Source organism: Moschus berezovskii, chromosome 3 (assembly GCF_049115385.1).
Source record: "Moschus berezovskii isolate FMDL1 chromosome 3, NW_MosBer_1.0, whole genome shotgun sequence".
NCBI classification, from domain to species: domain Eukaryota; kingdom Metazoa; phylum Chordata; class Mammalia; order Artiodactyla; family Moschidae; genus Moschus; species Moschus berezovskii.
In genome coordinates this window covers 124,723,201-124,734,980 of record NC_142462.1, presented here as the reverse complement: position 1 = coordinate 124,734,980, position 11,780 = coordinate 124,723,201, and the positions used below count along the sequence as shown (strand labels likewise).

At 48.5% G+C, this 11,780-nt stretch overlaps 1 protein-coding gene across 5 annotated transcripts in view; it reads right to left on the bottom strand.

The window, feature by feature from the left end:
- Window positions 1–5,930: 5,930 nt before the first annotated feature.
- The window catches only part of ACTR3B (actin related protein 3B), a 74,561-nt gene continuing 68,711 nt past the window's right edge, over window positions 5,931–11,780 (bottom strand). For all 5 annotated transcript variants that reach the window (XM_055421622.2, XM_055421626.2, XM_055421623.2 and 2 more), the window contains 3 exons: window positions 8,193–8,318; window positions 6,840–6,923; window positions 5,931–6,206 (listed from right to left, as the gene is read on the bottom strand). In XM_055421622.2, coding sequence (XP_055277597.1) covers window positions 6,111–6,206; window positions 6,840–6,923; window positions 8,193–8,318 — 306 coding nt within the window. In that variant the 3' untranslated portion in view covers window positions 5,931–6,110. The remainder of the gene's footprint in view (window positions 6,207–6,839; window positions 6,924–8,192; window positions 8,319–11,780) is intronic.

Here is an 11,780-nt window from a genome sequence, read left to right as displayed (position 1 = left end):
ACCCCCTGGGAACCAGAATTTTGTTTCCTACATCTGTCACCCTATCTCTGTGTTGTCAATAGGTTCATTTGTACTAAAGCTTTAGATTCCACATGTAAATGATATCATAGAGTATTTGTCTGTTTTACTTCACTGAGTACGACAATCTCTATGTCCATCCATATTGCTGCAAATAGCAATATTTCATTCTTTTTTATAGCTGAGTAATATTTCACTGTATATGTACCACATCTTCTTTATCCATTCACAAGCTAAATTTTATACTGTTAAAAAAATCTTAAAATAACAATGGTTAACATCCAACACCTCCAAAACCCAGCTTTCATCTAAGGTTACCCCAACACACAATGCTTCTCACACCCAGCCTGGAAAAGGGGATGGAGTCTTCACTTGAAAAGAAACTTCATTCAATATTTACTGGGTACCCACCACGTGCCAGGCATAGAGAGGGTCCTGGGGGCACAAACATCAGTCCCGTTTTCAGGAATCTCAGTCCAGTGAGGGACAGCGGGCACAACTGGTGTCTGTGTAACTAGAGACCGACTTGGTGGGGAAGGTCAGAGAAGGCTTCCCACACCGGTGCTGCTGCAGCGGAGGGCAAGGGCACTCAGAAAGAAGCCCCTTCTGGGCTGATGCCTTCAGGATGCTGTGCACCAACCTGCTGCTGAAACAATGCCGTAATACCAAAGAGAAACTGTCAAATCCCAGCGTGTTCAACTGAAGCATGTCTGTGGAGCATGTACAGCCAACACTGAGCATCCCTATGGTGTCAGAGAGTGACAGCTCCCAGAACCAGGGGAGGAGACAGCCACTGTGAAGGAACAGGAGAGCTTTATTACACGGATGATGAAAATGATTCAGCTATATCAGCATCGTGATTAGAAGAAAGGACCCAGTGATGTTTAGATCCTACAACTATATACTAATACCTTTTTTAAAAGAAATGCCTTAAAAAAAAAAACATTTGGCTATGTTGGATCTTAGTTGCTGCACTCTGGCTTCCTTCGAGTTGTGGCACGTGGCTCAGTAGTTGCGCCGAGCAGGCTTATTAGCTGGTCTGAGGCATGTGGGGTTTTAGTTCTCCGACCAGGGATTGAATCCATGTTTCCTGCATTGCAAGCTGGATTCTTAACCACTGGACCACCAGGGAAGTCCTGTAATATCTTTTAAAAAAATACCTTCTTATTGAAAGTCCTAAAGGCCATTTAGTTCATGATCCTAAAATTTTCTTTTCCCCTACTCAAACAATTTTATTACAATTTTTAATACAATTTTATTACAATTATGATGCAAAACGCAGAGACATCACTTTGCCCTCAAAGGTCCATCCAGTCAAAGCTGTGGTTTTTCCAGTACTCATGCGTGGATGTGAGAGGTGGACCATGAAGAAGGTTAGCGCCGAAGAACTGATGCTTTCAGATTGTGATGCTGGAGAAGACTCTTGAGAGTATCATGGACAGCAAGGAGGTCAAATTAGTCAATCCTAAAGGAAATCAACTCTGAATACTGACTGGAAGGACTGAAGCTGAAGCTTCAATACTTTGGTCACCTGATGTGAAGAACTGGCTCATTGGAAAAGACCCTGATGCTGGGAAAGGCTGAAGCAAAAGGAGAAGGGGGCAGAGGATGGATGGTTAGATAGCATCACTGACTCAATGGACATAAATTTGAGCAAACCCCGGGAGACAGTGGAGGACAGAGGAGTCCGGCGTGCTGCAGTCCATGGGGTCGAAAACAGTCAGACACGACTCAGCGACTGAACAACAATATGATGTCTCAAGACACAATAATTGCTTTATAACCGAATAACAAAGGCTAAAATTTACTGATCACTCATCATGGTCCCATTATTGCTCTCTTTTATCTTATTTGCCTTATACAATCCAGTCAGTGCACATGACAAAACATATATTCACAAAGCCTTATGAACGAAAATGAAAATAATTTAACATCTAGACATCCTAGATCAGCAGCTCCCTAGTACACATTACATACCAAGGGGTTTGGGTTAGAGGGGGAATGCTCACACATCAGTTACCAAATTTTAAGTAAAGCATCCCAATAATATGCTTATCATTGTAAAGTTGAGATTATGTCTACATCTGTCAAATAGCGTAATATGATTTCTTATGCTATCTAAAAGCTTAATAGCTGTTAAAAAAAAAAACTATTGACATTTTAGAAGATATTCTGTGAAAGTGTGAGTTCACTGAAATTTTTTTATAGAAAACTGTTCACTGAGAGCTACAAGGCATTTTCATCATAGAAGGCTGATTTTACCAGTCAACCAGTAATACCTAACTCACGATATTATGATCTTGTACTAATTCAATCTGAAAAGGTACTTGTAGACTTTCTTAAAATTACCACCATAACTCTAAGCATTTATCCTCCTTATAGAATGACCAATGCACATTGCAGGTGGCTCAGCTGGTAAAGAATCCGCCTGCAATGCAGAAGACCTCGGTGATCCCTGGGTTGGAAAGATCCCCTGGAGAAGGGAACGGCTGCCCACTCCAGTATTCTGACCTGGAGAATTTCATGGACTCTATACAGTCCATGGGGTCACAAAAGATTCAGACAGGACTGAGCAACTTTCACTTTCACTTTGACTTATGGCATCTGGCAGGTTGATTGAAGAAACAAAAAATGGTAACTCCAATCTACTTGGCGCCTGGCCAAGTCAAAGCAAGATGGGAATGGAAGGAGGGAGGAGACATGGCATGTTCACTGTGAGAAGCGCAGAGACCGGGAGGCTGGGGAGGCAAAGGGCCCACATGTGAAGACGCCAACTGATATGGAGACGGGACAGGGGAGGGGCCCCCAGGTCCCCTGGTTTCTGAGCAGAAGCAGAAGTGGTGTTCAGTTCAGTCACTCAGTTGTGACCGACTCTTTGCAACCCCATGAATCACAGCACGCCAGGCCTCCCTGTCCATCACCAACTCCCGGAGTTCACTCAAACTCATGTCTATCGAGTCGGTGATGCCATCCAGCCATCTCATTCTCTGTTGTCCCCTTCTCCTCCCACCCCCAATCCTTTCCAGCATCAGAGTCTTTTCCAGTGAGTCAATGCGTCGCATGGGGTGGCCAAAATATTGGAGTTTCAGCTTTAGCATCAGTCCTTCCAATGAACACCCAGGATTGATCTCCTCTAGAATGGACTGGTTGGATCTCCTTGCAGTCCAAGGGACTCTTAAGAGTCTTCTCCAGCACCACATTTCAAAAGCATCAATTCTTCGGCGATGAGCTTTCTTCACAGTCCAACTCTCACATCCATACATGACCACAGGAAAAACCATAGCCTTGACTAGATGGACCTTTGTTGGCAAAGTAATCTCTCTGCTTTTTATATACTATCTAGGTTGGTCATAACTTTCCTTCCAAGGAGTAAGCGTCTTTTAATTTCCTGGCTGCAATCAGCATCTGCAGTGATTTTGGAGCCCCAAAAAATAAAGTCTGACACTGTTTACACTGTTTCCCCATCTATTTCCCATGAAGTGATGGGACCAGATGCCATGATCTTTGTTTTCTGAATGTTGAGCTTCAAGCCAACTTTTTCACTCTCCTCTTTCACTTTCATCAAGAGGCTTTTGAGTTCCTCTTCACTTTCTGCCATAAGGGTGGTGTCATCTGCATATCTGAGGTTATTGATATTTCTCCCGGCAATCTTGATTCCAGCTTGTGCTTCTTCCTGCCCAGCGTTCCTCATGATGTACTCTGCATATAAGTTAAATAAGCAAGGTGACAATACACAGCCTTGACGTACTCCTTTCCTATTTGGAACCAGTCTGTTGTTCCATGTCCAGTTCTGACTGTTGCTTCCTGACCTGCATACAGCTTTCTCAAGAGGCAGGTCAGGTGGTCTTGGATTCCCATCTCTTGAAGAATTTTCCACAGTTTATTGTGATCCACACAGTCAAAGGCTTTGGCATAGTCAATGAAGCAGAAATAGATGTTTTTCTGGAACTTTCTTGCTTTCTCCATGATCCAGCGGATGTTGGCAATTTGATCTCTGGTGCCTCTGCCTTTTCTAAAACCTGCTTGAACATCTGGAAGTTCACGGTTCACATATTGCTGAAGTGGTGTTAGGGGAGGTGATCCTGCCAGTATGTTGTTTGGTACATGGCGGGGGGGCTGCTGAAGGAGACACACCCACCTGGACTTGTGATAAAGTGGGGGCTGGAAGATTCAAACAGGAGCCCTGGGACCCTGAGTGGAGCAAACCCCAGAGGGAAAGTGGCGAAACTATCTGGACAAAGGAAGAACCAAGTGGCCTAAGACCGTCCACGGGAGGGTCACTGGGTCACTGACCATTGGGAACAAGTGGCAGGGACTACCTACAGCCCAGGAAACCCACATTTTACCATACTGAGCGCAAAGATCCCTTTATTATCCCCAACATCATCTTAACCTTAAATAATAAGACAAAATGTTTCCTTACAAATTCAGATCTTTAGAGAAAAAAAAACAACATACTTTGTGACCTAGAAGAAATGTCATAAAATAACATCTTAAACAGTAACATAAGTATTACATGAAGAATGGGGTAAAACTAAATCCCTTAATTTAGCAAATTACCTTTTAAGCCAGCAATCTACTCAGCAGATGTCAGAGTAGTTACTCCAGTCTTAAAGTCATGAATTCTGAATTTCTGGAAAGGGATGGTGGAAACCACCAGGAACACCCAAGACCCCACACTCGCACAAGTTCATCCAGTAGCATCGACACCACTTTGAATGATGGAGTGGTCCCTACATCACAGGCATTCCACACCGTTTCAGGAAACTTCCTCCCCAAACTTTTTGTTAGCATCAAAGCCTCCGCGGATGCGAACAAATTTCGATACTCTTTGAAAGAAGCACAGGCCCCAAGGGGAAAACCCAAAGACCACCACAGCACCACAGGAAATCTTTATAAAGAGTCTAAGTGCTTTTATTACAATAGTGCAAGGTAGTATTTCATCCAACGTTCACCAACGGCACACTGGCATCTTTCTATAAAACAGTTCCAGAAAGTTCACACAGGAAAAGGAAAAGATACATTGTCTGTAATGATTCTCATACAATACTGCTCAGTGGTTAAACTTCATGTCGCTGAATCAAATGTAGTGGTTTTCTAGCAAACATGACATGTGGCAAAAACGCTTTGCTCTGCTTTATTCTGCTCGCCTACAAACACGTCAGGACATGACTCATGATTAGAAACGCTTTATGACGACACTCCATGACACCGACATCTACACGTGCTCGCGGTCAAGCCAGTTGTACCAAAGAACCATAAAATACAAAATGATAGGAAATATAAACATCAATTTTGTATTTCAAGTTTATAACATTTTATTTACAAAAATAGTCTGGGAGGAAGAGGCTTTACAGTCCCATACTCTGTCCTGGGTGTGGAGAAGCTACTCTCACGTTCTAGGGTTTTCCCTACCGATTACCCTTCAGAGTCGCAGCTGAACGCCAAAACCCAACTGTGGACTAGAAGCTCCGGTGGAGAGGGCGAGGGGCGGGGCGAGGGCGGGGCGAAGCAAGCGGCAGCGTGGGGAGATGGGCGTGGGCAGGGCGAGGTGAGAGGCGGGGCAAGGGGCGGGGCGGGGAGACGGGCAGGATGAGAGGCGGGGCAAAGGGCGGGGCGATGGGCAGGGAGGGGCGGGGCTGGGTTAGAAATGGGGCGGGGTCAGGGTGTTGAGCGAGGGGCAGGGTCGGGGCGAGTCAGACACGTGGGTGGGGATGAGGGCGGGGAGATGGGTGGGGTGAGGGCAGAGATGGACAGGGCGAGACGGGGGCAGGGCAACTGGGTGGAGTGGGGCGGGGCAATGGGCGGGGCTAGGTGAGGGGCTGGGGCGGGGTGGGGCGTACTGAGGGGCTGGAGCGGGGCGAGTGGGTAGAGTGGAGCGGGGGTTGGGGGGCGAAGGGGAAGACGGGAGGGGCGGGGCGAGGGCGATGGGCGGGGCGGGCGCGCAGATGGCTTTGCGAGCTGTCCGGCGGGCGGCGCCGCATGCAGAGGGACACCACGCTCGCGCTCTATGTACAGGGCCCGTCATCTCCGGGTCTGAAGGACACTTGCGCTCCGACGACACCACTGCGGGGGCGGTGCCCAAGCCGCCACTAAGACATGACCCCGAAGACGGGGTTGTGACGGCAGATGCTAGGGCCGCACTCCTCATAGTCCTTCTTGGTGTGACAGACCTGCAAGAACTCCGGCTGCGAGAGGAGCGTGGACACGCGCCGGCAAGGGAATAAATAGCATCAGACAGACGGCCAAGCAGAGGAGACAACCCCCCACCCGAACCGCCACCCTCTCCCCCACCTCGGCCGCGGACTTCGTGAGCCTGAACTGCCAAACGGGAGTTTGATTTCGTTTTTTAAAAAACTTGCCCGCCTGTTCAGGGGCTCAATCGCGTCTGCCTCTTGGCAGCCCCATGGACTGTCGCCTTCCAGGCTCCTCTGTCCATGGGATTTTTCAGGCAAGAAAACTTATTTAGCTTCTATTTAGGAACAACTATGTGCTTGCTCACCCTAAATTAGCAATTTGTTAGTCACAAATTTGAGGAGAAAAAGCAGTAATTACTCAGAAAAATTTCTGGAATTAATGATTAATGCGACATTGTAGGTTATTTTCGGACTCACTTATCTATAGTATCTGTAACCCCTAATTTGCAAGGATATTTATGAATTAGTGGTACTAATTTGCACCACTAATGGTCATTAAAGTATTTTTTCTATCTCAGAATTAAATGTGGGGCTGTTTAGAGCCACACACAATTAGAGCACACACCATTTCATCTCCGGACTCAAAAGAGATGAAAAGACAGCACAGCCCAGGAAAGGACTCACAGTTGAGGCCAGCATGGAGCCTCCGAACCACACGGCGTAGCGCTGCATGTGGTGGGTTATCACCTGGACCTCCACGGGCTTGGGCTGCAAGGGAAATGATGCGAGCTGACTGTCCCGTGCAGAGGGCACCCTGACGCCTTCCCACCTGGGACCCTCCTGCCACCCCACAGGCCCCACCTTCAGGCTCAGCACCTCCACCCTGAAAGGAAGGTGCTCAGCCCTCCCACTGCCAAGTCCACCGACCCCCAGCCCCAGTCCCAGCCCCAGCCAAGGTGGTGCAGAGAACAAAGAACATAAGGCAAGGGCAGGTTACCTCAATTTAAAGGCATTTTTAAGAAGTAAATACTCCATGCAACTCACACAGCTTATTTTTTTAAACTAAGCAAATTAGATGTTTTCACATCTAGAGATAATTCTAAGAAACACTTAAGAAAGATAGTGCTAAGTGGTGTCCGACTCTTATTGACCCCATGGACTGTTGCCCACCAAGCTCCTCTGTCCATGGGATTCTCCAGGCAAGAATACTGGAGTAGGTTGCCATTTCCTTCTCCAGGGCATCTTCCCAACCCAGGGATCGAACCAGGTCTCCAACATTGCAGAGATTCTTTACCAACTGAGCTACATGAGAAGCCCAAGTGAAAGTGAAAGTCACTTAGTCGTGTCCGACTCTTTGCAACCCCTTGGACTATAGAGTCCGTGGAATTCTCTAGGCCAGAATACTGGAGTGGGTAGCCTTTCCCTTCTCCAGGGGATCTTCCCAACCCATGAATCAAACCGGTCTCTCTGCATTGCAGGCGGACTCTTTACCAACTGAGCTATCAGGGAAACAGTGGGGAAATAACACTTAAGTGTCCCAAAAATACTCTAAGAAATGATACCACCTTGGGGTGATCCCAGGAGGTGAGGACAGGAGGGTTTACTCCCATGGGCCCCACACCGAATCCAACCCTGTAAATCCACCAGCTGGTTAAGGGTTATGATCGTGGGGAACACAGTGGAGTCCCCTCCTCATACCAGTGATGAGAGCTTAATCAGAACGTTCCAAAGGACATTAGAGTTCCTCACTGAAAAGTGATCCACCTCCTTGGGGTACTGGTCATCACAGGACACGCCTGATCTCTGACAACAGGGAAGAAACTGCTGGCAGGCATAGGGGGCGGGGCTGGGGAGAGTTGCGTTGCTGCATCGGGAGGTCCACACCTGTCCTAACTGCACAGCTGGAGGGAGTCCAGGCAACAGACGTCTGACTGTAACTTCACAGTGTGGCTAAGAAAGTGGCTCCAACTCGGGTTTACCCCTCACAGCCCAGACCAGGACGGCGTCCAGCCCCGCCTGGCTGCCCGGAGGCCTCACCTTTATTCTGCCGCCGCTGAGCTCCTCGCTGAGCTTCAGCCTGGCATCCACTACCCTCTTTAAGTCTCTCTGCAGGCGACGTCCGAAATCCCTGAACATCGTCGAGCCTCCCGAAAGAACGACATTCTAAAAGACACAAAACAAAGGTTTCCTCCTGTGAAATCACCTGCCCACAACACACTCCCCACCCACCCTTCAGTCGTCTGAGTAACACACTTCAAGCTACATGAGAAGCTAATCCCCGAGGCAAAGTCAGCACTATCAAGGGAGAAGTATAAATCGGGGCTTCCCTGGTGCTCCAGTGGTTAAGAGTCCACCGTGCAATGCAAGGGACACAGGTTCAATCGCTGGTGGGGGAAGGAAGAGCCCTCGTACCTTGGGGCAACTAAGTCCGTGCCACAACTAGTGAGTCAGTGGGCCAGGACCAAAGATCCCACGGGCTTGCAACGGAGACCCCGCGTGTTGCAACTAAGCCCCAACTCAGCCAAATAAATGCATTAAATGTTTTTTTTTTTAGTACAAACTGAGTTTTCCTCCTGCGTCACAAATTCTCTCTTGGTGCTTCCCCCACCATAACCAAGTACAATCATGCTGCCTGTTCCACTCCTCGAGGGGGCATCTTCTACCACACCCCGCCCCACACAGGCCTCTGTCTTCCCTTGACAAATCGCAAATCTGCATCCTTCTGACAACATCCTGCCCTGACATCAATGTCACCGATAATCACTGCCGCACCCTGTCATCTGTGGCAAAATCGCTCAGAAACAACAGGAGGGGGCTTGGCTCCTGTCAAGAGTCAGGGGGCCACCCAGCAATGCTGCACCCAGGGGTCACCCCTCATCACTGCCGCCCCCTCGACATGGCTGGGAGCTGAGAGCGCCAGGACCAAGTCCAGGAGACGGCAACCTTAACAGAGTGCAACAAGGGCCTTCTGATCCCCATCTTTTTTTGTTTAATTTTCAATTGGAAGATAATTGCTCTGCCATGTTGTGTTGGTTGCTGCTCTACGACACTGTGAATCAGCTGTTGGTATACACACACACCCCTCCCTCGTGAGCTTCCCTCCCCATCCCACCCCGCCAGGGTGCCGCAGAGCACCACGACCCCATCTTCCTCGAGACCCCTGCTAACACCTTCACACAGACTGCGCGCCTGTGAGCTACGGAGAATCACAGTGTAAGAGCGTGCTTGGTCATTCGGGGGCGCCGGCTGCAGAATAAGCCTCAACCTCCTAAACTTACACCAACACGACTACTCTCACCTGTCAGCACTACTGCAGCTCTGTCACCTGCTCCACTAGCACTTCCTAGCATTTCTGACTCCAGTCCAGGAGACAGTCGTGGGCCAGTGACTGCAATTACCAGTCCTATCTCTGTAATGGATTTTTTTTAATTTACAAATTAATTCATTAGAGTATGAAAAACCAATGTTCATTATATTTCAGAAGCACTGCAAGATCTTCAGTCGCTTGCAAAGGCATAACATGTAAGATTCATTCGATCATTTGCACAAAACAGTGCTGTGTATACATGGTTAAATGAGTTTGGACAATGTTGCCAAGATGCTTCGACAGGAAAAGAACAGTCTTTTCCAACAAATGATGGTGAATAATTAATATCCTTGGAGGGGAAATGAACATTTACTAACTACCTTACTTCACACACACAACTGAACTCAATATGGATCATAGATTTAAGGGCTAAAACGTACAGAATTTCTAGAAGAAAATATTTCCTTAAAGTTTTCATAACTATGACACAGGCAGGGGAGAGGACATGCTCTGCTGGCCATTTTCAGCGTACCTTCTCCAGCAGTAATTGGCTGGTTTCATGGAAATAAGACTGGTTCGCTAACTAATGTTTTATGATCATCAGAATGTTACATGAGCTTATTATTTTCAACCCAAGTGGCTGTTCAGAGTTATCCTAAGAATTTAAATTGAGCTAATAGGCAGTGTTGGCTTTGGTCTATTATCACCTATGCTCGTTTCACTTTCAGAGTGGTGGAAAAAAACAAAAATAGAGAAATAAATGAAATTACCAATACATGGATTCTGTCCCTCTCATTTCAAGGGAAGCAACAGTGCTTATCTTAATGATTTTGCACCTTAGAAATAGGAACATTTAGCCTCACAGGATTCTTAATCAATTTCCACACAGAAAAGTAAGCAGATATTCTTCTAAGGGAAGTCTTTCAGTAAGATATCACAAATAGTAAAACTTTAATACTCTAATTTAAGCCCCTCACTTACAGGAAGGAAACAGCCTCCTAAGGCAGACACCACAAGATATGTGTACAGAGAGCTGTCAGCAGAAACCCCAGCTCAGAGAAAGCATTTCTAACGCCTTCCTTAACTAATTTCGTCTTTGAAGTCATGAAAGAACACTGTAAGCCCCCCACCTTACTTCACTGTTTGTACAGCACAGGCCAACACGAACTCTTAAAATAAGATTTTTTAACTCAGCGTTTAACAGCTGAGCAAATATGTACTGAGGCTCCCTTTGGAAATCCTCATTTCACTAAGGTTCTCTTCTTGCACTCTAATCCATACACACGCCCTTCCCATCTCACCCCAGCCCACGTTCCCACTTCCTCCCTGGTCTCGCCGGGTTCTTTCAGGCGCTGCTCTCCCCACAGGACGTCACTATGTCTCAAAGGTCCTGGCGTCCCTCCCTCCGATCGAGGGGCCACTCCTTCCCTGAGTGTGAGCGGTCAGGGGTTCATGAGGCGCTCTGCACGCTCATCCGTTCACGCGGCCCCACACGGCCTGAGAGCCAGCTGTTGCAGGCACAGAACCCTGACCTATCACAAGTGGGGAGACACAGACCGTATGCCCAAATGAACAAGGGACAGCACATGCCAGGGAGGAAGCCCTGAAGCGCGAACAGGGAATGGAGCATGAGGGAGGCTGAGATGGACCTGGATCGGGCTGCCTGGGAAGCCTCGCTGGAAGCCAACATCCCAGCAAGGACGTGAAAGCATAGAGGAAGCAGGTCAGGGACGTGCCTGGAAGAGCTCCCTGGCAGGGGTGGCAGGTGCAAGGGCCCTGGGGCAGAGATGTGCTCGGTGTGTCTGTGAATCAGCCAGGAGGGAAACGAGGGAGGCTGGGGTGTGGAGAGGTGGACACGACCTCTGTGGCCGTCCTGCTGGACCCTGACATGACTTCCCAGTGGGCTCCCCAGTCCTGTCTTATCTCCCCCAGGCGACTCCCAGCACAGCACCTTGGTGACCACGATAAAGCTTGTCACCCAGTCACTACTCCTGCGCTCAACCCCCTGGACTGCGTCTCAGCTCTCTCAGGCTGGGAGCTGAAGCCCTGCCATTAGCCCCCACGGCCCCGGGCCGCTGCTCGGGCTGCTCGCTGCACGACTCCAGGCCTGCAGAGCACACAGGTCAGGGGCTGGCACCTCCCGCCAGGCGCCAGTCTGTGCCACTGACTCCTCTAGTACGACCTGCGGGATGCGGCAGGCATGGCCTTTCCACTTCGGAAAGGTTTTGGGGTGGCAGGGATATCAGTGGAATTTACTGCACACTGAATAAATGAGTGGGCTCGCTACTCCTTGCCATGCCCACTCAGACGCCATGCTC